The 25,978-nt window shown below is 39.2% G+C and overlaps 1 protein-coding gene across 2 annotated transcripts in view; it reads left to right on the forward strand.

The window, feature by feature from the left end:
* Nucleotides 1-434: 434 nt before the first annotated feature.
* The window catches only part of tbc1d1 (TBC1 (tre-2/USP6, BUB2, cdc16) domain family, member 1), a 48,521-nt gene continuing 22,977 nt past the window's right edge, over nt 435-25,978 (forward strand). Inside the window, exons 1-10 of one of the 2 annotated variants that reach the window (XM_062435512.1) lie at nt 435-478; nt 1,546-2,180; nt 17,597-18,193; nt 20,740-20,829; nt 20,933-21,037; nt 22,844-22,976; nt 23,998-24,089; nt 24,681-24,797; nt 25,058-25,183; nt 25,420-25,568. In XM_062435512.1, coding sequence (XP_062291496.1) covers nt 1,587-2,180; nt 17,597-18,193; nt 20,740-20,829; nt 20,933-21,037; nt 22,844-22,976; nt 23,998-24,089; nt 24,681-24,797; nt 25,058-25,183; nt 25,420-25,568 — 2,003 coding nt within the window. In that variant the 5' untranslated portion in view covers nt 435-478; nt 1,546-1,586. Of the gene's footprint in view, nt 479-1,545; nt 2,181-6,301; nt 6,439-17,596; nt 18,194-20,739; nt 20,830-20,932; nt 21,038-22,843; nt 22,977-23,997; nt 24,090-24,680; nt 24,798-25,057; nt 25,184-25,419; nt 25,569-25,978 lie in introns of those variants that run through there. The other variant, XM_062435522.1, reaches the window with a different exon arrangement.

The following is a 25,978-nucleotide window of genomic DNA, read 5'->3' on the forward strand; positions in this document are numbered from 1 at the left end:
TTTCTAACTGCAAGTGGAAGCAAATGTATCGTGATAAAGCGGGAGCACACACACACACACATACATACATATATACATATATATAGGCTATATATATATATATATATATATATATATATATATATATATAGGCTATATATATATATACACACACATACATGTATATTGTGTACACACTGCGTGCGTATACGTCACCTCGGCATCCTCCAGCAGCGCATGCATGCAGCATGCCCTTTTCATGCCCCATCTGAGTATAGAGAGGAGAGGAGGGAGGTACAGGCGACCCTGCCATCTATATTTAACTCAAACTAAAGACAGCCAGGGCTATGCGGAGCCCGAGCCCCCCCCCCCCCCCCCCCCCCCCCTTCTCTGCGTGTGTGTTGTGTATCCTCTCTCTGACATACACTACAACCTCTCTCCGTTACACTTGTCCCGCTGCACACACCGCATAGGACCGTTGAGTTCTGGCAGTGAACAGGTAAGCCGACACAAGGAGGAGATGAAATTATGTCATATGAAGTTAAACATTTTTTTTAATCAATTTGGCATTAGCGCTTATTAATAGTGCGTAAATCGTGCGTAAAAATAACTGGTTCCGTGCGTACAATAACAAGAACCGGAGGAGTAGTTCGGTAAAGTCGAAAATATATTCGAGATGTTTGTGATTCAATAATGTTTCGCTTGTGAATAATTGATCCAGGAGGTTCGATTCTGTGAATATATTTCCAACTTTACCGAACTTGAAATGAGGCGTGCATGTCTGACTGCGCCCCTCGGATATACAAACCCAAGTTCCACTTCCGCGCACTGTTAAAATGTTGCAGACAGACCCCGTTATGCTCTGCACTGTCCTAACTGATGTAACCTGAGGGATATATTTATGTTGCAAGGTCAAACATGAGGTACGTAAGCAGCTGCTCTGATTTCATCCTTAAAAATGATTGTCATGGACGCTATGATTCTCATTTATCACCATTGTAATCACGTTCCGCTACGGTAACAACCTACGCTGTAGCTTGAACCTTTTATCCATGGCTTTGATTTCATATACATATTCTAACAACGTAACTCTGTAGCCTTTCTCTCAGTAGACATTATAATGTAAGTTACCTTTTTTGACTACTGTATGCAGGTTTAAATGAGTCAGCTGGACCCCTCCCTTATTTCTGTATTACTGGCCAAATATGATCCTCACAGTGTAACTGTCATGTGTTTGTGTTTGTCCTTGACACTGTAAAGGTCTAGGTCGGTAATCAAGCCGTGTGTTTCTGGCTGGGTAAACACCAGGTGGTCGTTTTTGTAGTACCCTCTAAATGACCCTTACAACACTACAGGGCTTCACTGATTCAATTTGTCATGGGAATGTTGACCTGATTCTCCAGCAATGACAAAGTAGTGCAAGAATCCAGGAATAGCATTAAATTATAAATCTATTAAAAATAAATGTTTGCTTAATGTATTTCTTTTCAACTCTTAAAAGCTAAACAGATTATTCATGTCCCCGTCCTGTTACCTGCTGGATTATAAATAACTGATGTTCTGCAGGTAAAAGCAGAGGCTGACAGCTGCCTCTGGCCACACAAGTCATGGAGGGACTCTACTTTGAAGTGAAGCCCAGAAGAGATGAAGCCCTCAGGCCAGGGAGCTTTGACAAACCCCGTCCTAATCTGACTTCAAACCACCGCTCATTTCCATCACTTTCACATTTCACCTCTTCTCAAAAGCTCACCTCAGCCAGGGAGACTGCTGCATGGGGGGAGAAGGTGGAGGAAGAGGTAGAGGAAGAGGTACGATACAAACTGACATTAATCGGATCTCTACCGGTCCACCACATGACCACCATGGCCATGCTGCCCTGGGTGGTGGCTGAGATTAGCAGATCTCGGCCTGCTGAGAAGGAGGAGGTGCGGTGTGCAGGACCCGGAGGAGGACAGCTGTATCCCCCTACCCGGAATCAGACAGTTTTTTTATGTGTGTCGGCATCATTGGTGCGGTGTATGTCCGTTTGGGCTGAGGGGGTTGTCTGGGACCCTCTTACACATACAGTGCTGTTTGAATGCCGTCCACACCAGGTGACAAAACTAATTCACAACAGCCAGGAGGCCAGCAGCTTTGGCTGCCTGGTCAGAGGTCCACCTAACTGTGCCTGCTACGTCTTCCAGTGCCAGGACAGCACTAAGGTAGGTGTGGGTGCATGTGTTCACCAAATATGACATTAGAATAAACACTATTGTCTAAGGCTGTAAGTACAATATACACATGTATGCAGAGTAAAGACACTTAATGGAAAAGGGGTGACTTTATACCAGTGTTTAATTTAACTATTATAGTTACAAAAACAGCAGCAAAGGTGAGTCATTATAAGTATCAGGGACTCAAATTAGAGCTCAAACTTCAACAGACAGGATAGTTTAGATTGGATCTGTAGAGATAAGGACTTTCAAATAAGGTGCACATTATAAATAAAGCTCCAGATATAACCATGTGCTCCAGACCTCATCACTTTAGAACTTTAGTCATGTTAAATGTCAATTAGCTGGATTTGTCAGCTATAAAAAACCTTTGGTAACAAGAAGACAACAGACAACTATAAGAGCTCCAAAGGGAGCAAGTCATCTGTGCTCACATTGCATGTGCACCAGTCAAATGAGCATTAATTATTCAAAACAGACTATATTTCAAAGATGAACACATTAACACAATGACAGACTGACAGAGATACACTGTAGCATTCAGATGAAACAATCTGGCACCAACCTCTTCTTTATATTTAATAACAGAAAGCTTCCTGAGCATTCGGTGTGACCGTGCCAGTATTTATTCTGACATCTCACGGAGAGAAACGGGATCTGGTGTTGGTAATATGGCAGCCCACTGTGCTTTTAATTTTTTTTCAACAAGAGAAGGAAACACCGACAGGGATAAAATCCACACACAGTACACACATTCTCACACTCTGCTGACCAGCAGATCCCTGACCTCTAATCCTTTTACCTCTCACATGGCCTCTGTGCACTGTAAAACTGCAGCTGGTGTCTGAGTCTGGCCAGAGACATATAGATTGGCCAAATCATGGAGATGGAGACATAGAAGGATATTAAAGTGGGACTAAAATTAATCAAAGACGACAGAATACTTTGTCAGAATATGAACAGCCAGCATATACTATGTAACATGCTGTAAATGTGACTCAGTGTACATATATATATCACTGAATCTAGGCTTGCTGCATGTGGTGTTAATGTACACCACATACATGCATGTCTGTGTGTGTGTGTGATTATGCACAGTACATGTGTGTGCTACTTGAGTGACAGGAGATGAACTTGCATCGAATGAACCAAGCAGGATGTAGAACCACGTTACTATGGAGACAACTTCCTGTGGCCCAGCGACTTTTATGTGCGTGATAGTGTGTGTGATAGTGTGTGTTGGTGCTTGTTGTTGTCTCTCTCTGTCTTTTCAGCCCTTCCAAGAATGTGATGATGATGTCAGGCTGACCACCTGTTGCTCTAGCTCTGTCATGCACACACACACGTACATACACACATACACTGATTATATTTGCAATCCTTAGGAATAGCTGTGGGGTTTTGAACACTCATTTATCATACAGACTGCTTTTGCTGTAGTTTATTAGATTTTTTGGCCAATATTCTTATACATATAGAAGGTATGTAAACTGCACCAAGCTAAAGAGAGAATCAGGAACCACCCTTTCCTTTGAACCAAACCAACCATACACACCATCAGATCTATAAACATCTTCTACAGGAAACACTGAACCACTCTCAAACACACAAAATTACATGTTACGTAGACAATGTTACTTTCACATGGTAGAGGTGATGGTATAGTTTCAGAACAATCTCATTATATCACAATTTCATGTGCAGAAATCATTCGATTGTCCGTAGGCACACTTCTCTCAAATATACCATAACAGGCACATTATACTGTATACAGCTTTTAAGAATGTACAAATGTGTACCAGTGCATCCTTAGCAAAAAGTTACAGCAGCATTCACACACTATAGGGCAACTCTGTATGTTATGCTGCTCTGGTAATGCTCTTTGCCGGTAGTCCACACCCTGCCCCAGGCCAACAGTTAGTTGCACTGTCAATGCCGTGCACAGCACAACAGATGTGTAGGACATGATGTCTGTTAAGTGCATTTCTTTGTGGTATAAAATGATTATTAAGGAAGAATGTGTCATTAATGCAGAGATGAAGAAGAACTTTCTCTTCTATGTTGGGACATGAACTGTCTCAGAGGGTCTGTGGGGTTTCCCCTGCTACTATAGTTGTTAAAAAAAGAAGAAAAAAGCAACCACTAGGTGTCACCACTGAAGTGTTACAAAGTTCACAATGCTTCACTGTGAGTTATGTTAAAGAATATGTGCTCCTTGCAGTGCTTTATTGTTTAATTAATGGACAAAACCTTTCCTAAATTACCTATTACCTAATGCAAAACTTTAAACACTACTCTAATTTTAGTCATTCACTTACATTCATTTAAATAGCAGTTGGTGGGAATTTGGGTTTTAATCACTATACCACTTTAATTAATTTGCTTTCAATTAAAACATTTGTTTTAATGAATTCATTATATTAATATAATGAATTAATTATTCGTTGAATTATATGAATATAATGAATTAATTATACTAATTTTGTTTAATTCAATTATTACTATTACTTAATCACTAATGTGCCAGTCAACAGATGCTAATCATTTAAAATTAGTGCGTGTCAAAGTCAATTCTTGTACTTATATTTCTCACTAGTCAAACTTAAAAAAATACCTCTTATTTCCATAACCAGTCAATTATACAATATACTTGTAACTCTATTAAGTAAGCTATTCTTATCTCAATGTGTGATTAGGATATCTGAAGAAACTCTTTTTAGAGTTTGTTGTAAACTTTAATCACTAATCACTAGGATATTAGAATTAGTTTCATGCATGTGTGAGAGATTTGGCTTGTGACATAAAATTTCTGTGGAATCTGACAAATAAGTGTCATTTGATCTAGTCTAAAAATAGCTAACCTAACTCGCCAGTTCATAGTCAGATACTAATAAATATTAAAGATTAAGTGATAGTCCATTTGTCAATCCTACCTGCCTCTATCATTGTTTTTACTTGCTATTAAATATTTAGTGCAGATTTCCATTTCTCATCCATATGATAAACAGCCATTGATTGATGTTTAGCTTTGATCAGTCATTCATTTGGAGGGTAGGCCTATTTAAAAACTGGTGGTGGTCATTAAAAGGTGGCTTATAAAATGCTAAATCATATATATGTCTGTTCGGCTTTATTATTTTAAAGGACAGGTTCACAATTTTACAAGCCTGTCTTAAAACAACAGTCAGATGCCCATATGAAAAGTGAAAGATGTTTTAACTGTAATCATTCCTCCTGTTCATACCAGCTATTAAAAGACCCCCTTCAGACGTGCTTTCAATGTAAGAGATGCAGGTCAAAACCCAGTGTGTCCCTTCAGTTTATGCAATAATATGATATATATATATAGCACAAGACCAATCAATATATTATATTGTTTATCCACAGCAATCTGTATAAACAACTCTCTATAATCTGTTTAAACTTATTAAGATGTATTTTCAACAGTTTTTTTTTTTTTTTTTTTACAAATGTGTTCTCCCCGTATGAACAGGAGGAATGATTCATCTTCATTAAATCTGTAAACCTAAAATTGTGAACCTAACACATGGACTTAACATAGCAACTGTATTACACTGTCATGGTTCAGTTTGAAATAAAAGTATCAAATGAAGATTCAGAGGCCTTGACATGAAGCTATTAGTCACACTCCCAGTTCTCAATCTGTTGCACTTCATCCCGGGGGCATTCATTCCTGCTTGATTGGGTCAGCCATGTCCGCAGACAGGAAATACTGTTTATATTAAGCCATATCAACGAAGATAATGGCCACCGTTTAAACCATGTATCGGCGGTGAAGTGTAAACCACCCCATAATCTGCCGCCTTAACGTTTGAGTGGTCCGGGACAGGAACTGTGTCCACCCCAATCTCTTAATGTATTGGCCGATTTAGCAATCCCAAACAACCGGAGATAAAATCGGAAGTTGGTGGACTTGCTTTCAAAATAAAAGTAAAAACCTGCCTTGTGTGGACGATATCATTATGAACAGATTGGCATTATCTTAATTTGAAAATCGTTGTGGTCGTGCGTCAGCTAGCTTGACGCTGCGCCGCTGGGTCTTCAGCTCCAGGCAGCAAACTCAATTTTCCAGTGAAATGATATTGAAGTGTCCCACATTGGTCTGAGATTACCTTGAGCCGAGAGCGACCCGTCAGACGCTGCTTTTGTAAAGTTTATGGCGGATGGGATGAAAGCACGACTCCAGCGGTTCAACCTGTTCACCGCCAAACAAGAGCAGAAAGATGTAAGTGAAGTTGAAAACGCTGCTGTTGTCTGTGTCGCTCGGGTTAGTTTGTGTGCCGTGCTAAGTGGACATTTAGCTAACATTAACCGAGGTAGTTAGCCAACATTAACATTAGCCAAAATGTATCGTTGAGGTACATGACATGTTATAACTAGCAGAATAGTCTAGTAATGTTTTCCCTATTCACCATTGACGCAGATCAAATATGATCTTAATATAAGTCTATTTAACGCTAGCTAAACTTGTAGACTAACAGGCTGTTTTCCCAAGTGCCAGATAGATATGTTTATTTTATTTGTTTTACAGTGTAAATATGAAGTGAACATCTATATACACTGCTGCTCTTGTTCCGCAGAGAGAGGGTGGTGATGTAGTCGGTCAAGTTACCATAACTGGTCAAGAGCTTTTGGGTGGAAAATGTCATCACTGAGTGGTTGCTGTTGGCGAACTGGCTGTAAATACTCAGGGTCATTTAGGCTGATGCAGTTTAAGTTGATTATTTGTGTAATGTAGTGAGGTAAAGTCATTTACTTCAACAGTGGATAAAGATGAAAATGTTTAGCTTGTTACAGGAAAATATTTTGGATGCACGTGGGTATTTGTGCCTCATGTACTATAAATAAGGATTATTATTTATGTTTATCTTACTTGAGCCGAAGTTTGTGTTTGTGGTCTGGCATAGACTTATTTTTTGGTACTAATTTCAGACTCAGGACCAGTTGATTGGGGACTACCTGTCCCATTGGGGACTAAACCATGTCCCCTACTTGGAAAAGGCTCATTTTTGGGTCAGTGGTTAAAGTTACAGTTACGGGAAGGATTAGGGTTAGGCAAGTAGTGGTTATGGTTAGGGTAAGTCTCCACGAAATAAATGTAAGTCTATGTAATGTCCCCAAAAGTGACCACAATCTGACGTGTGTGTGTGTTTGTGTTTGTTGAGGTCAGAATGTCAACAACAGTGTCAACATCTTCACTGCTATTGGTTTAAGGCTGCAGCTAACAATTATTGTCATTATTGAATGATCTGCAAATTAGTCTCTCTATTAATTGTTTACTCCTTGAAATGTCAGGAGACTGTGAAAAATGTCCTTTTCATTTTCTCTTTTTGTGTTTGCAACCAACAGGGGAAAACCCCAGAGTTTTTCAGAGTACAATTACAAATAACAGAGAAAAGCAGAAAATGCATAAACAATCACAACAGAATAGCTGCGTTATTATCCTTATTGTTATTGCTCTTTTTGTGGTTTCCATGGCAATATAGGCCTAATAACAAATTTCATCATCACCTCAAACATTAAAATGTTTGGAATTGGACCCTTTACATTTTTTGTCTATCAACTACTAGATGAATTGATTAATTGTTACAGCTTTGTTTTGGTTATGTGTTTTGAAGTATGTTACAAGTGAAACAGTTAGTCAGTTGTCAAAAATAATCAGTAACAATTTTGACAATTTATTAATTGTTCAAACAGTTTTCTTAATAAAATACCAACAACAAGAAAAAAAGTCCAGCAAATGTGAATATTTTTGTTGGTTTTCCTCCACAGTAGTAAATTGAACATCTCTGGCTATAAAGAAGCAAATTGATTATTATTATTATTTATTTTTTTGACTATTTTTTTACACTTATCCTCAAATGATTAATGGTTTAATTGCTATATCGGCATATTAATCAACAGTCGTTGGAGCCATTAAGCTGATAGTTTGTGCTTTTTGACATGCACAAACGTGCATCATACAGAAGAGGATCTCTCATTTTCCTCCCACCTCATGGTGTTCAACATGGTTTTTGAAACTGTGCTCCTAATAAGGCAACAGATTGTCTTGACTGGACAGAGTTTGAATCACTGATTCTGGTAAATGATTAATTATCAAACACTTCTTATAAATAAGAAACTGAGTACATCCAAATCCAGTCTGTTGAGTTGTTGTGAAAATGAGCCAAATGTAGGTGTACATGAGTGAGTGAGTCATGGCGATATCACCTCCAGAGCCATTGTGCTTATGCCAGGACTTCACTCCTGGATCAGGATGCAAGTCTCTCTCTGCACCTTATTAGTCACATGTTTTATAAACACACGTCTGTCTTTTATGGCTGGTTTCACACATGTGCAACCTTAAAACCTTGTTCTTATTAGAGTATTAGTGATAGTGCTGTATGCAGGTTTGTTTTTTTTTTTTTTACTAATAGTGATATAAATTGTAGGGGGTGTAGGTAGCTTTACAGTTTACTATGTCAGTTTGTAGAGTAGTGGAAAAAAATGTTATATAAGTTGAGACGTTAATGAGTATAATTTACCTGATTTGAACTAAAGATTCAGGGCTTGGAAAGTACCGAAAACATCTTTTTAATTTAGACAGAAAAGATTAGAGTTAATGGTTAACTAAACTGTCCAAGAATGTCTCCTGTCACCTTTTCTCCTTTCTGCTGTACCCTCTTCTTGTAATCCCTTGGTCTCACATGCTTCTCCCTCCTTCTTTTTTATGTGACTTCCCTCCTCTCTTCATGTGACACACTCCTTGCACCGTAGTAAAAACAAGACAGTAAAGTGGACTGGAGTCACCTTCCTGTCCCGTCTATATAACTGACAGTGTGTCCCTGAAGCAGTTTCAGTCTGCCTTATCTTTTTGTCTTTTTGTAGAGCACTGTTTCTGACAGTGTTCATTCAAGAGTTCCTTGTCCCACCTGCCATCCTGTCCGTCTTAGAAAAGGTTTTTAGACCTAACCCAACATTCCCACCCTCGGATCTCTTTCAGGGCTCTCAGATTGATGAATCTGTGTTATCTGTGAGCCTTACTGACCCAATTTACTCCCAGTAAAGAATTCAGTCTGACTCAGCACAGCACTTTCAACAAGCCCCTTCATTGTGTCTCTGTTATCACATTTGAATGAATTTGTCATCTCTGTCGCGCTTGTCTTTATGCTGTGAAGTGGCTCCTTAATCTCAGTGGAATGATGTCAGTATGTTGGACCCTTGTGGTGAACCAATTCATGGACATTTCCTGCCACCCCTCTATTTTCCCCCTGTTTCTTTTTGCACTTCACTCTGTGTTAGGGAGGCTTCTTGTCTGCTGAATGCCCCCTAAACTTTGAACTCCTGTGAGATTTGGCTATGCTTCATGAGGCACAAGATCCAGGCACATGACCATGGGAAGTGCAGAAGTGGGACTTTTAGCTGGCTCGTCATTGTTGTTGTTGATTTTTCTAAGCTGGCTGGTGCGTCACTGGGCTTTCAGTGGTATTTCCCTGTAACTTTTTATTTTTGACCTTGCATTTTTAGTCAGACTTATACAAGTGGAATAATTATTTAGACAAATGTGGCAAATTTGAACTTTCGGTCAGTGTTGTATGGGACAAATTCTTTCTTGGGTGTGTTTTTTGTGCATGTTTCACTAAATTACTCCATGATATGAAGCATGAAGTAGGATTGCAACAATGAGTTGATTAATTGATTTAGTTGATTTACAGAAAATGTATTTAGTTTAGGCCTCTCAGATGTGACAATTAGCTGTTTTTCTTTGTCATATTTGGCAGTAAATTATAACTCTTTAGTTTTTGGGCTGTTTCCTGGACCAGATAGTTCAAAAATTCTAAAAATAAAGGAAATTAAATGAAGTCAAAGAGTAGAGAAAAATGATGTAGACAAACCTGTAGAATACTTTTGTGCTTTAGTCTGAAAGAATTAAACATTTCTGACCAGGCAGCTCACTACTATATCCTCACCTTTGACCCTTTTCTCTCTTCAACAAACAACAGAAGTTTATTTTGTTAATTGCACTCAGTTGCAGCTTCTCTTTTACCGGCAGCACTTATGTAACTTCCTTCTTTTCGAGGTCAGCACTACAGTAGTTCTATTTAATTCTGGCTCGGTGAAAAACGCGGTGCTTTTTTCAGTGTTTTTACTCTGTGAGAGGCCGAGTCTGTGGGTCACAGCTTCAGGCTGTGTCCAACTGCCTTCCTGTTGCAGATCAGCCTCATGGAAATGTTTCACTGAACAAGATACTGTGTGTCCATGGCTGTAGCTGCCCTCTGAGGAGCCGATCCTCCCTTCACTCCCCAAAAACTTCAAATCAGATTTTTTTTTTAGCTTTGTACATTGGGTCTAAAAGACTTGTAGGAAGAAGTCTAAAAAAGTGGAAGTATCAGAGTAGGAAATCAAAGAACTGACGACATATGATGATGATGTACACAGAAATGTGTCAACACTCAGTGTGAGTGTGCTGTGAGACAGCCGTCACATGTAGAAAACAATTTATTTGTTTCCTCTCTAGCATGATCACAGTAACAGAAAGTCTATTTTTTCTCCTAACGCTGCCTTTCTTATATTTTAACAATGTGACATTGTGCATGCAACAATGGTATGTTTGCAGTTGGTCGTCATGTGAAATGAATTCATGCAGACAAGCGTTTTTACTGAAAATGCACTTGGAGTGACTGAAAAATGTCATCCTCCACACGGCTGCTCTATGTCTTTTAAAGGCAGAAGGATATATATGAGAGAGAGAGAGCCAAAGAGAGAGAGAGATGAACAAGTACTAAACTGTATCCGCTGGTTGAAGAGTTTCAGAGCATCAAGTAGAGAAAGCAGAAGGAAGAGGAAGGGAAGGATGGGGGGGGGTGTAAAACAGAGAGAGGTCTATTGTTAGTGGACAGATAGCAGACTATCCTCTCATGCCAGGATGATTAAAAACAAGTGGACACTAGTATCTAGAGGGTGAGAAACATGATGTCTGGATACTGATGGGAGAGAGGACATGAAGCAGTGAATGAACTGTTAAAGAGAGAGTTAGGAGATGAGTAAAGAAGGTAGGGATTAAAGAAAGATGGGTCAGGGTCTGTGGGTAAAAGATGGCACAAAGGAATGATACATTTCTTTATAAAAAGAAGACAAGCAGCGTAGGTTTAGACAAAAAGCCAAATTGACAATTCAGCCCCTTGTAATTGTTTTATTTTTAATTTAAGTGATTTAAATACCGGCCTCCATAAGCATTCTATACATTGAGAATGAGGGAAATAAAAACCTGTAATTTATTTATTATAATGCAAATGTCATGGCTCAGTAGTAGCACAGTGTTAGTGTCATGGTTTTATATGCTGTCAGTGGATTGTCAGTAGGCTGATTTTTTTCTCTCATATAGACACGTAGTGCGGATCACTTGTCAAACCACAATAATCTACTTTTTTTATTGTGGTCAAACACAACTTTCACAACTCACAATCTCTCTATGTCTCTTTTCATCTGTCAACGTGTCTGCTGTCATCAGTGTGTTTTTATTTTTCTGTCTGAATGTTTCTCCGAAATATTGATCCTCATAGCCAGCCTCACTAGCAGCCAAGATGTTAAAACATAACAAAATAACAGCCGATACAATACAATTTGCTCATAATTTTAAAGGAATTTTCTATATTTTTGCATTCATTTATGTTCACGTTGTTTTTGTTAGATTTTGTAGTTTTAAGGGTTATTTAAGGATTCAGCTGGTCTCAGGTTTTATTTAGGCTACCATAAAAAAGTTTAGAAATAAAGTCCCACTGGTTAAAATGCGTACCACATAATATCATTATGTTGCATGTGTTGTACACGGTTTGATTCTTGCTGTGGACCTTTGTTGTTACCCACATTTCCTGTCTCTCTCTTCACTGTCACTCATCAAATAAAAGCAAAAATGCCCCAAAAAAGAAAAATCAAGCTTCTATTGTAATACCCACAATAGTACATGATAGTAATAGACTATTATATTTCTATGTTTGTAAGTTTTATTCAACACAGAAGCTATCCAGTAGAACAGTAAATCAGATTATGTGTTTATATCTGCTCTTATCTAGCAGTCTCTCCTGTCCAGAGTCTTCCTTTGGGAGTGAGGCCCTTGTCTTCTAAACATTTAGTGTTTATGAAACCCTCGACTGGATCTGAAGGTGCACTCAGAAACAATGCAAAGTCAAATCTAATAATAAGTTATCCAAGTTGTTTAACTGTATCTAATGAATGCAAATATATGGAAGCAAAACAAGTGGACCTGGAAGAAAATAAATTAAACAATTTCAGTTCTTGGTTAGTTTAAAAAACTACTTACACACAAACAGATACAGAGATAAGAGTACATGTTGTTACTGTCATTGCAGTGCAGCACTTATTGACTGTCTGTTTCTGTCAATAAACAGCTAAAATACCACAAGGGCAGATTTGTGTCACGCCTCAAGTCATGTTGTTCAAGCTTTCTGTTTCTCCTTTCTTACTGCATCTTTTTATGTGTATGTTTTTCTCTCATTCTTTGTCATTCTGTTAGCACTAAAGGACCTAAAATACTTCCTCATTTGTGGGAAGTTCATATTTTATCTACAGGCAGTACTTTATAACTTAAGTCAGGTAGCAGCCCAAAGCAAAGTGCTTGTCACATGCTGCAAAGCCACACAGCCGACTAGGCCATATAGCCAATCTAGATAAGAAGGAATGCATGGTGTCTTTTTTTTGTTCCCCAAGTCACTCATTATACAACAGGCCAAGTTTTGTTGTTTCCTAGTATCCACAGAAAACAATACATGTCATTATTGAGCATGTTAGAACCCATTCAGAGGGTATTTACAGTACCTTTATAAGCTCTAAACTCTACATTTGTTTTTTATGTTTTTAATTTAATAATTGAACATTGTAGACACTTTCGACTTAAATCTGATCTAATCACTTGGTCTTTGACCCACGACCAAACCTGCAGCGACAAGTTTTCTAGATAACTAACTGATAACTACACATAACACACAAATGTCTCTGAAAACATGAGGCATGTCACCCACGAATTAAGAGGTAGAAGAAATATGAATATTTCCCACTTAAGTAAAAATGAAAATACTGCTTTACAGAAATACCCCTAACTTGTGTTTTCCCTTATTGAAGTAAAAGTGCACATTTATTAATAGCAAAAAATATTTGAAGTATCTAAAGTAAAACTACTCAGAATACAGCGTCCCCTTTCATAATGTTACACTATGATGTATATTTAACGCCCAACACTCACACACAGGCGTTTTCACTTATTCGCCTGATGGGACTTTTGTGTACACAAAATGTTCTCATTAATATCATGTTCTTGTGATATTGAAGTAATTACATTCAAAGTTTACAGCTTGTAAATAGCTCTGATTTAGCTGACTTTAATACTGAAGTGCCTGAAAGCAAAGTAAACATGGATTCCTCTAGTCAGCCAAAATCTGTTGCTCAATGTAATTAAATCCAAAATTTAATGGATATAATGTAATTTTGTCAGTGCACAGTGTTAAAAACCTTCATGTGATCAATTTAGCTATGATACAACCTTCCTAAATTGTCAGATGATGTGAACACAAGTCTTTAACACTTGAATCTTACTGATCTTCTCCATATATCCAAAATAGTGTGAACACGGCATAAGGCAGGATCACTTTAAGTTTCATCATCCTCATTGGTATATTGAGATTGGTGACATCATTTTATCAAGATACCCATCACCAACTTCAGTCTGAATCTAATCGGTCAGGTGAACTGAACACACCTGTGTGGGTGTGCAGAGCCTTTAAATTACTGGTTTGTCATTACCAATACATTAAAAGCCGCCTTACACACAGGTGTTTTCACTTATTTGCCTGATTAGACCTCGTTTGAGGACAATGTTGGCATATTCATTCTGTGACTCTCCTATTAGTTTTGTTTGACCTGTTAAGTTGCAGTCAGACCAAATTTTGCCTGGCAAAATGTACTTGTGTAGTGCGGTCATTCAAAAGCAGGGGTGACAGAAGATTAAGAGGGTAGATGAACATATACTGCAGGAGCTAACATGGCTAGCAGGCTAACAATAGCAGACCACAAAATAATGAATTATACAGCTCTATTGTCACTATCCTTGCACTCACTCCAGCCAGGCAGCATGCCTCCTTCTCTTCAGCTTGTATTATATCACCATGCAGTTCTATAAACAAGAATAAAAGGAATAAAACATTTCTGAATGTGAAGTCAATCGTACTCCCTCTCTCTGAGTCGGAGAGACTCACTAATTCAAAGTTCAGTCACAACCAGAAGTGAATGTGTTCTCCACCAAAACGAATGGGGAGTGAAATCTGGTCTGACTGGTCCTTTTAGGTGGGAGAAGTATATCTATCTTTAACTTCGACCTGAGCAGAGCTATAAGTAGCTTGAAGTGACAACACCTGTGTGGGTGTGCAGGGCCTTTAATTTGTTATCTTGAGGCTGGTTAAAGTGAATATAATTTTAACACAAATACTTAATATCAATACAAATCAATGTAATCGAGAAAAAATACACAATTATCCTCAATTTAGAAGTATAAAGTAGCAAGAAAATTAATATTCATGTACAAGTACATCAAAATTGTACTTACTGTACTTGAATAAATGTAGTTAGTTACTTTTTTGGAAACCTTTTGATGGTCAGAACCATCCGTTGTACTTTTTGGGCATTTAGCTGACGCTCTTACCCAGAACAGCTTAGACTTATTGTTGAACAAAGCACCAAGTGTGGGAGTGGGAGCCAGGGATTGTTTTAACAAAAGCAGTAGGAGTGAGCACACCTCATGAGTAGGCAAGACACAGCAGGACCCAGCTGACAGCATGTGTGTGAGAGTGCAGATTTAGTAGCTGCTCAGGCATCTCACATCAATGACATCACTGATGTGACTCACCCACTGCTTCTGCTTAACTGGTCTACTTCCTCCTTTTTGTTCCTTGGTCTGGTGCGCTGCCAGTGTGGTGTAGCAAAGTGGGCCCACAACAGGAGAAGCATGTGCTGTTAAGCTGTTGATAATGATGATGTTATATATATTTGTGTATATCTTTGGTCCTGTGGTTTTAATCAAATACAATCAAAAGAGTAAGAAACAAAATCCTAACACGAACCGTTAATTTGATGATCCAATGTTCTCGTCTCCCTGCAGAAGCAAATTAGTTTGGTGAACCATAATTATTATGAAGCACTACATTAGTAAGCACAGTCTTTGTATACTTTATATAGTAGTGGTACACAGTCACAGGACAATAAGAATGGTAACTTCCCACTTTGAATTACCCTGTGGTCTTTTTTTGTGTGCAGGGTTCCTATGTAGTTTACTATATTTACATAGAGGAAGTCACTGTAGGTAGTAGCCTGGGAAATGTTGATGGTTCGACGACATGAGTCTTCAGAATAAAAAAATGCATATGACATGCAACTGGATGTTTTCTGCCACCTCTGATGCTGACCTCATGGCATCCACCATAGAACAAAAGCGCAGCCCAAACAGCTCTTCTGGGCTGATGGGAGTCTCCAGGAGGTCTTTCCTCGATGCCTTGGGGATGGGGGACTACTGAAGTCATGTCTGTCCATGTGGACCAGCAGAAACCCCTGCTCATCTCATCCAGGGGAGCAGCCTCCGGTGCCGGCTGCACAACAGTGGCATGAGAGCGAGGCCGGCACGCTCCAGTCCCAGACATGCAGGTCAAAGCTCATGATGTAGCCGGTTTGGCGTACTGAACACACTCAGATATCATTGGCTGTCTTCAAAGACATTCTTCTGTTAGGATGATATGTTCTCGTTAGCAAAATAGACCCACCTCCTCACATGCAAGCTCACAGTGCACACCCACTGGTGCAAATTGATCAGCGATTGTCAGTTGTTGGGTTGTTGTTGGTGCCCGGTAGGAACATTTTGACATGTCGCCCAACCCTAGCATGTGTGTAATAAAGCACAATATGGGTCATCACTATGATGTGTATGGAGGTTTTTAGTGAAAGACTAAAGAAAAACAGAATGATGTGTAACCGAAAGGAAGTTGTGGTGTTAGGTTGTGGTGTTGTTGCTTTCACTTTGGTCGCCAATAATCAACAACAGTTCTTTCCCTAGAGACACATCTGGATGTCTCTTTGTTCAGCTGCCCCTGCTTTCAGAGTGTACCACACAACACTAAAGCTGATTTGTGTCTTTTATCAAACCAGATTTAATAATGATTTCAGATTACTTACAACAACAACAAATGGAGGCTGTGTATTTAGCCACATTTATGTGAGATTATGGCTGCTGGGAGAATAACCAGCACGCTCCTGTGTCTGCATTGCTTGTCTGTCTTTAGACCTGGCGCAAGCCGTGTGTCAGACTGTTGACTAAATGGTCATGGAAATCATCTGTTAGTAATGGAAAGAGTGGCTGCAGAGAAGAATTTTCTGTGAGTGAGAGTGCTGAGTTGTGGTCTGTTTGTTCTAGTCTGTCGTCATTCAACCCCTAAATGTCTGTTTATTTGCTGACTAGTTTAGGTTGAAAACAATAGCACAAATCGTTTTGCTAATTTAATCTTAAAACAAATAAATAATTGTTGTTACTTTTATTATTTTTTATCTTTTACGAATGATTAGAACAGTTGTGGTAGTGAAATGTTCTTTATTTCAGAGGGCATGTATTCAAGTAGAGATGCACCAATTACTCCATTAATTGATTAGTCAATTGACAGAAAATGTCGTGTGTTGTTATTAACCCTCCGAGGGCTAATAGATATTACATTTGCAACATTATAACACAGAAAAGTCTTTTCTTTCTGCATTTGAGAAGCTGAATGTTGAAAATGATGGCATTTTTTATTTAAAAAATTATAAATAAATAAATATTATTAATTATCAAAATAGATAATTTTATGTTATTGAAGCTCTAGTTTTATGAAGAATATGTCATGCTTATAATGGTAATGTTTTTGGACACTTGGGTGAAGTATTTGTTTGACATGTTGGTTTCAAATGTAGAACTTCAGATACAGTACAGTAGATTTCTGTTGCATTTCTGTTTTGTCAGGTTGTGGGAAACAAACTATTTAACTAGCTGTGTTGATTAGTTTGGATTCATTTCCTCTGTTTGTCAGATCACATCTCAGATCTGGTGCAGTCGCCCTTTACTTCAGGCTTCACTTGTTGTATCACAGCCCGTCAAGCCTGACATTCATAGTAAACAACTGAGCTCAATGTTTTAAAGGTTGACATGTTATGGGACTATATTCACATGTCTGCTTGAGCACACCTGTCTTTATCACACGTACATTTCCTCCATAGATCTCCATTTGTGCAAGTACTTAAAACTGTACAATGGACAGCTAAATGACATGTCATTACTGTGGTTGCAACTTCTTATTTGTTTCTAATTTTCTCTGCAGGTCCCTGAGATCATCAGTACGCTGAGGCAGGCTGGCAAGAGCTCTGCCCGCAACAATGAAACAACATCCAACAAAACTTCAGCAGGTTCTGCAGGCACTGAACCGTCAGAAACATGCCTCAACGTTTCCTCTCTTTCCACAACGACAAGTTCTGCAGCACATGCAGCTGCTGTGTCTCCGACAACCTTTGCCAAGAAATTCGAGGTGCTGTTTTGTGGCCGGGTGAGCGTTGCGCACAAGAAAGCCCCTCCCGCCCTCATCGATGAGTGCATTGAGAAGTTCAGCCAGTTGCATCGCTCAGGGATGACTGATAAAGGAGGAAGTAGCGGGGGTTTGGTGGGTGGGCTGAAGAAGGCATTATCCTTCCAATCCAACGGACTCTGGAATGATGCTGTAGGTAACGGTGCTGCAGGAAGCCCCACCACCGGGAAACGCCCTGTCCTGTTCAAACGAGACCCCAGCTTCCCCTCTCTGCAGGCCCTGGATGAGAACGGGCTCTCACCAGAGATCTCTCATGCCAACACTACTGATGCAAACACCCGCTCACCTGGAGTACAGCCCACCAGCCTGCAGGAGAACAGGACCATGCTGTTCACGGTGATTTTTTTCATAAATGGACACTTAGAAAATTGCTACTGCCACTTCCAGATTGTCATACTCAGAACTAGTGATGCCCTACACTGATTTTCAAAAATTATCATAGATATATCTTAATTTTCCTCATCTTAGAGGTGGTAAACTTCACATATTATAATTCTCTGGACTTGCTGATCTATCAGAGTGACATAGAGAATATATTCTGTCTAATATCTTCTGAAAAAGATGCCATGATTTTAATCTGACAGTATCATATTTCAGATTTTTTTTTTTATACCTGGAAAAGCTACAGTAGCAATAATTACAAACACAAAGTGAAGCTGCTCAGCGTGATTTAGTTTCAGTAGATGTGGATGAGGGTAGGAAAAACTACACAGCTCCTCCCATAAATGTGCACAGGACATTATTGGCTTTTAGCTACAGAAGGAAAGAGCTCCAGTGCACCAGTTTCATGCTCTGTACTCGCATGTCAGTCGTTGTAGGCTTGTAGAGCTACATGTTTATCTGTGTGAAGAATAGATGATCACCATTCTTGTGGTGGATCACTTCAAATTAGTCTACAAATGATGGAAATATGGAAAAAACTGAGGCAGAACTCAAAAGCATGACTGTTTTGTGGCAAAATTGAAACTCCAAAACATGTTTTAACATATTAATCTACCCAAAATATAGTTTGGGTCAACAATCATTCTGTTGAGGAAAATGTTGCAACCCTGGCATTTTAAACAGAATTAGATGCCACATGACCTGATTTCCACTTCTGGCTCATACCTACATTGCGTCACATTTTTGAACATTTTATTTATCACCTACTGTACTCGTTTTAATACACCTACGGAATGGTTTTAATACAAAAGGAATTTTCAAAGCACACTGCTCTTTATTTTAAAATGTTCCTGCTCACACACAATAGTTCATCAGATGTCTTTGTTGAAAATAAGAGTATTTTATAGGCAGTAATGTGCAACTTTAGAATCTCTAAATTATAAGTCCTTACAGTCGCTCACAAAGGGCAAAAAGAGGGAGAGAACAAAAGAGAGACAAAATGTATAAAGGAGTCTCATGGCCTCAGGAAAAAAGTTGTTCCTCATTCTACTGGTTTGTGATTTTAGAGTCCTGTATCTTCTCCTGAAGGTCAGCAGAGAAAACAGGCTGTTGTATGGTGAGCTGGGTCCTTAATGACCCTCACATTCTTACTGAGGCACTGCTTGGTGTACAGCTCTGGTGGGCTGGGCAGAGCTCACACACAGTGATGTGCTGTACCATGTGCACCACCCTTCCCAGCGCTGTGCGGTCAGTGGCGGTTCAGCCACTGCACCAGGTGATGAAGCAGCCGGTCAGCAGGGCCTCTATGGTGCCCCAGTAGAAGTCCCAGAAGATTTGGGGCCTCAGGCCAATTTTTTTAGGCGCCTTACAGGCAATATAATTGCTGTTTATCCATTCTAATGAATGGTTGTCCACCCTTTACCTCACTGTGCTGTTGATGGCTGAGGTTTGAGTATCTCTCCACTTCCTGTCATCCACAATGACCTCCTAGGTCTTGGAGATGTTTAGGGAGAGATGTTTGTCCTGGCCTCACTGTTCCAGGGCACCTCCTCCCTGTAGGCTTGTAATCTCGTCGCGTGGGAGATCACACTCGCAAATGCTGACTGCTGCTCAAAATGAGCTAAGTCACGCTATCCTATTTGACCTTTATTTGACCTCAGGGACCTTCTGCCAACAGGAGTTTTCCTGTTTATGCTCTGGACAGGAAATGGTCACCACTGGTACAGGAACCACCAGGGCCTGTGGCTGTCCCCCTCAGCAGATACAGACATAGTATTGACAGTGATGGTACATCCTGCTGCTGCTAACATGGACAGACAGAATGACCTCATCCTGGAGACCTCATCACATTTGTTTCCTCAGTTTTGAAGACACATTAACTCCTAGTCATTCTCTTGAAAGACTGTGATGATATGATTTTATATTCAATAAAGTGTAGGGAAGATTTTTTTTTTTTTTTTGGAGAGGAACATTTTCTTCACTCACAGTGCTCAGAGACTTGAGATTTAACAGACATGAGACTACTTGCGTATTTCACCCTCTTAAGAGATGGTGACTCATGTCCTGATGGTGTTTTAAATGGGATATCCCCGAAAGTGGAACTGTCTTTTAATTCGTTGGTACTTTTTGAGAAGAGAAGAAATGAAACAGCCTTTTTTGAGAATTGCAATGACTAAAAAAAGAACTAAAAATTGTATTTAAGCTTCCTTCTTATATCATCAATCCCAGTTCACTTTCTACTACATAACATTTGGAGAACAAATGAATAGATATAGGTATTTCAGCCATTAAAACATAGCTAATTTGAAAGTGTGAAATAACTATAATAACAGTGCTCATAACTAGTGTGGTCTGTGAGGTTTGTTATTGCTGTCAAACCACAAACCACACACACACACACACACACACACACACACAAGCAGACACTACAAAGTTCAAGCCTGTAACCCTCAACATACATGAGTCTAACTGCGTCGTCTGTGTTTTTCTTTGTGTTGTAGATTGGTAGGTCGCAGATCTTCTTGGTTAGTCCAGACACTAAAAAAGTTGCCATAGAGAAGAGTTTCAGAGAAATCTCCTTCTGCTCACAGGTATGAAGCTCTGAACGTCTACACAATTATCTGTTTTTTGTTTGTGTGTGATTGTAAACCTGTTCTGACTGAGTCCTAAAAACACCTGATCATCTCTTTCCAGGGTATTCGTCACGTGGATCACTTTGGCTTCATTTGCAGGGAGACAGTGGAAGGAGGGAGCTGCCACTTTGTTTGTTACGTCTTCCAGTGTACAGATGAATCGCTGGTGAGATGGTGTTGTGTACATTCTTACTCTTTTTGTGCATTTACTGACCCTATTTTTATCAGTGACAAAGTTAGCAAGGTACAAATCAAAGTTGTCCCCAATGGTTGAATACATTGGTTCATTGCTAAAACAGTCATAGACACTTAGAAACAGCCTGTGTATAAATTGTTAAAAGATTGATTCACAGTTTTTCAAGTCTGTCTTAAAACAATAATCAGTTGCCCGTATAAAGATTGAAACAGGTTTTGCTGGCTATAATCATTCCTCCTGTTCATACTGGCCTTTTAAAGATCCCTTCCTCAGGTGTTTATAATGGAGTTGGTTTTTAGGATGTGTGGTACAAGCACATCGGAAATCAAATGTGTTTATAGTCGTTCTAAACGATTTCACACAGAGGGGGAGTGAAAAGCTGACCATCACAGAGAGGAGGGGGAGGGCAAAGTATTGTTTAAATATGGAGATAACAGCGCATATTTTCAGACAGTCTCTGCTGGAAGGCAGTTATAGCGTTACACTTGTAAAAAGTGAAAGAAATAATGAAAAGAAGAGCTAGAGAGAGAAACCCTGACTCCTTTCTCACCTTCGCCCAGCTGGCCAATCGCTGTGTGAAGTGTGTGTGAAATTCAGTTTGTCTGAGGTGTGGTGGGGGTTTAATGGGCTTTTCCACTGTCCAACAAGCATGTCTGAAGGAGCCAACTCTAGTCAAATTATGAGAATATCTTATAGAGTTATATCCTTTTTAGTGCACAATTCCCTGTTTGTGTTATAATAACGCCACTGTAGCTCAATAAGGAAACACTGTCCAGGGAAAAGACTTTAAGATTTGAAGGTATTCAATTGATTTGACTAACCCAGATAACTGAAGCCTGTTATTAGCTTCAGATCAACTTTTGAATCAAAACAAGGACTGTGGAAGACTTCACTTACATTGAAACAATCTGCTAATGGCCAGTATGAACAGCAAGAAAAACCAGTTTGAATGTTTATATGGATACCTGACCTTTTACGCTTGAACATACTTATGTGTATATCCCGTAAATGTCATATGTATATCTGTATATCAGTGTTTAGCTCTCAGTCATAATATTTGATGAGCTCACTCAGTTTAAGTTAACAGTTCCCAAGTGAATTGAATTGAATTTTGAGCACCAAAGTGCTTGAAGCTGATTTTCCACCAGTGTTGTTTTCTGTCAGTCAAGATTAAACACAACTCTAATTCTTTAGACCTATGACTGTAACAGATGAGTGCGTCTGTGCTCCACCAAGTCATGATATACTAAATGGTCTGATAAATCGCCTCGGCCATTAGATGGATGTTTTGTGCTGTATAATAGTCAGCTAATTTTGCTGTGTGATTAGCTTATACTAGATAGAGACTTGATAGCTGAAATAATGAGTCATTCAGTCTGCTTCAGTAAACATCTGTAATTACATGTCTGTCACTGCTGCCAATGTAAACTGGGCATCCAGTGGGGAAAAAAACTGGATATTCTTCTCATTGTTGTGTACAGTGTATCCCTGTATGGCGATACATGTTTGTTTTTCTTGCTATTTTCTACTACATAACATTTTAGCCATGTGCTCATGTTTGCAAAGGTCCAGATTTCCTACTTCCATTATTAAAATGAATTATGTAACAGGAAAATGGAACAAAAATGGTTCCTAAATATATAACATTTATGAATCCTTTGTTTAATAATTTGTTCAGATTGTGGAAGACGTTGATGTGAATTCACACTGGAAGAAGAAAAAAGTGCGATGGCTTGTGGGGAAATAATATACAAGGACTGTTCTCTACTCTTGTAGGTAGATGAGATCATGCTGACTTTGAAACAGGCATTCTCTGTAGCAGCCCTGCAGCAAAATGCAAAGACCCAGAGCCAGCAGTGTGACAGCTGCCCCATGCAGCAGCTCCACAGACTGTGTGAAAGAATAGAAGGTAAGAAACTGTCTGCGGATTACTGTATGTGTCTGGAAAAAATAAGCCAAATTAATAACATTTTCAAATTATACTTTGATATTTACACTGCATTCTGCGAAGAAGATCAAAATCATTTAATAGGTAACTTTTATACATTTACATACACCTGAAGGAGAATATCTGTTTACATGACATTTTCCATTTGAAATCCGGTAAATAAATTAACAATTTTATTATATTTTTATTAGTAGAAATAGTAATAAAATATGTTCGACACATTGACATTTCTTGTGAATGATATGGATAAGAGTTCATGTTTGTTGACACGCAGTCATCAAACCTTCACACAACAAATTTCACAAGTCACCTGACTCATGTGGCAGCACGGATAACTTAGATAATAATACTGGCATTTTTGCATGTGTGCTTGGTTAGTATCTATTCTTCATGCTGTTTCATAGTTGCTGGTTTTCACATTGCAAGGACAAACCAGCTAGCCAGTGCCCGCTTAGAAAGACATCTAAAATTTTGCAGAAGTATGCAGCAACATCTTAAGTTTGCTCTGAATGTACGGAGTAGTGGGACTATAATGTTTTATGTTTTGGCAAAATAATCAATGTTTTGTGAACATAATGATGTATCACTGTGGCTAGTAAACTTTTCATCTCTGACAAGTCATATCCAAGTTAAGATTATGCTAAACCTTATCTGGACAAGCCTTTCACTAACTAAGATGACTGGTCAAAGCAGTATTGATAAACTGATTGAGGACAGGCTGATTTTGTACGTTTACATGCCCACAATAACAAGGCCTTCGATTTGGTCAATAGAATTTTTTAAATCATATAGATAGCTGCATCCCAAAAGCATAAGGCATAGTCAATATTATGCTGCTAGATTAGTTAGCTTGGGATATTTGAAAAAACACCACTGAACCTCAGTACTTGCCATACCCTACAGACATACTGTACACATACTTTATGTAAAAGTAATGTGAAATGAGACAAGCACAGTGTTTTTACTCTGTATTTGTGTTAAGGTCTGCACCCACCTAAAACCAAGCTGGAGCTTCAGAAACACTTGGCCACTCTGGACAACCAGGAGCAAGCGTCAGTCTTTGAAAACACTATGGTAATGTATTAATTTTGTCCGTGCACCTGTAGGGCAGGTTGCAAATTCCTTAGATACCCCCTGGAGGTTACTACAACTATCAATGAATCAGTCTGTCTGCAACTTTAGTGAAGTACAACATAACTGAATCACTATGGAATCACAAGTTTTTCCATGTGGCATTTTTACACATGACTTAAATATTTCTGCCACCTCATCTCTGTTTATACTCTTTGGCTCCCTCAATGTTTTTGTCTCTGTTCACAAAAAAACACAAGTGGATTTGTTTGAGCATGTACCTCAATTAACCATTGGAAATGAATCAACTATTCTTTATACCTCTTGATGTTATTATCTATCATTGTAGCTTCAGGCTGATGCACAGTGAAAGGAGACATTTTAATAGTGTGTTAAGAGAAGAATGCCTTTGAATATTTGTCTATGATTAAACTGACATCTGCTGGTGATGTAGCTGAACTGCAACACTGCGGTGCCTGTTAGCACAGGAATTTAAGCTGTCCCAGATTGCTAACATTATTGTGAGAAACTAATGTAGAAAAAACATAAAAATTTGATGTTAAGTCAATAGTATTTTGTGTTTGTGTGTCCCAGAGGGCTCGACCTAAGAGTGACCAGGAAGAAAATGAGCTGATAATGGCATCTTTGAGGAATCTATATGAGGAGAGACAGAAGAGCCATCAGCACACACTGCCTGGGGACAGTAAACAGGTAACTTGTCGGTGTATTTTATGTGCACATAAACATTACAATCTGTCTCTTCTTTTATTGCTCATTTTCTGTCTCTATTACATTTATGATCTGTGTTTCCTCCGAACTGCCAACAGCTCAATGACAGAATATGTCACCAAGTGGATAGATGATAGGATACAACACATAGCTGTCTAATAAACCTGTGAAGATCTCCCTTTCTCTCTCTCACTGTCTCTCTTTGTCTGTCTGTCTCTGTGTCTCTCTCCATGTACATGCAGGTGTGTGAGGAGCCAGCTCCAGTACCAGTGGAGGCACAGCAGCAGAGTAGCAGTCGGCAGCGTCTCGAACAGTTCAAGAGCCGAGCAAAGCGCTCACTCACTGAGTCCCTGGAGGGCATCTGGAAGGTAACAATACTCTTTCTGTCTTGGTTTCTATGAAAGTATGCACTTGTGATTGTGTTATAGTAGTGCCATTACTTTGTATAACATTAGAAAACAGTACATAGTTGTTTTTTATTTAATGAACTTAATGAAGCAGTGTGTTATGTAATGAGTGCTTTTCAGTTCGTGTCCGGGGTTCGTTGTCTTTGGTGACATTCAGGAACTCATGTGTGTAAACTTAGTGTGTTTGTTCTTGGCAGGGAAGCAGCAAGGCCAGAGCTCAGAGGAACAACAGTGAAGGAAGTGACAGCAGCTCTTCCATTTGTACTGTCAACAGCAGCCAGGAGCAGTCCTGTTACGATGACCCCCTCCCTGCCTCCTCCCAGCTGCGACCCACCAGCCCCCTCAGGTAAACACGCTTAAACAAGCATGCACGCGCAAATCACCCTGGTAACTTAAGCTGAACGGCTGACCTGCTCAGGAGCAGGTTATATTCTGGATAAGAGATCAACGAGTATAAAAGCACCGCTTCCTGACCAATCAGTTCTCTTGGAAAATGGCATGCCCATTCTTAGAAGATCCTGTCGACATTGGTGCGTGGATTGTGAGAGGAGCGCTTAGGAGAGAAAGAGTTTTTAGGGATAGATGCAATCCTTTTGATGTCCCCGATGACATCCTATACGAAAGGTACAGATTTTCAAGCGACATTAAGTTAGTTTAATATTCAACATTCATTTTACATTCAAAATACAAACCTATTATGCACTTCAACCATTTGAGTGAATCATGTCAAACCAACTGTATAACATACAGAATAAT

Source organism: Scomber scombrus, chromosome 2 (genome assembly GCF_963691925.1).
Source record: "Scomber scombrus chromosome 2, fScoSco1.1, whole genome shotgun sequence".
Taxonomy (NCBI): Eukaryota; Metazoa; Chordata; class Actinopteri; order Scombriformes; family Scombridae; genus Scomber; species Scomber scombrus.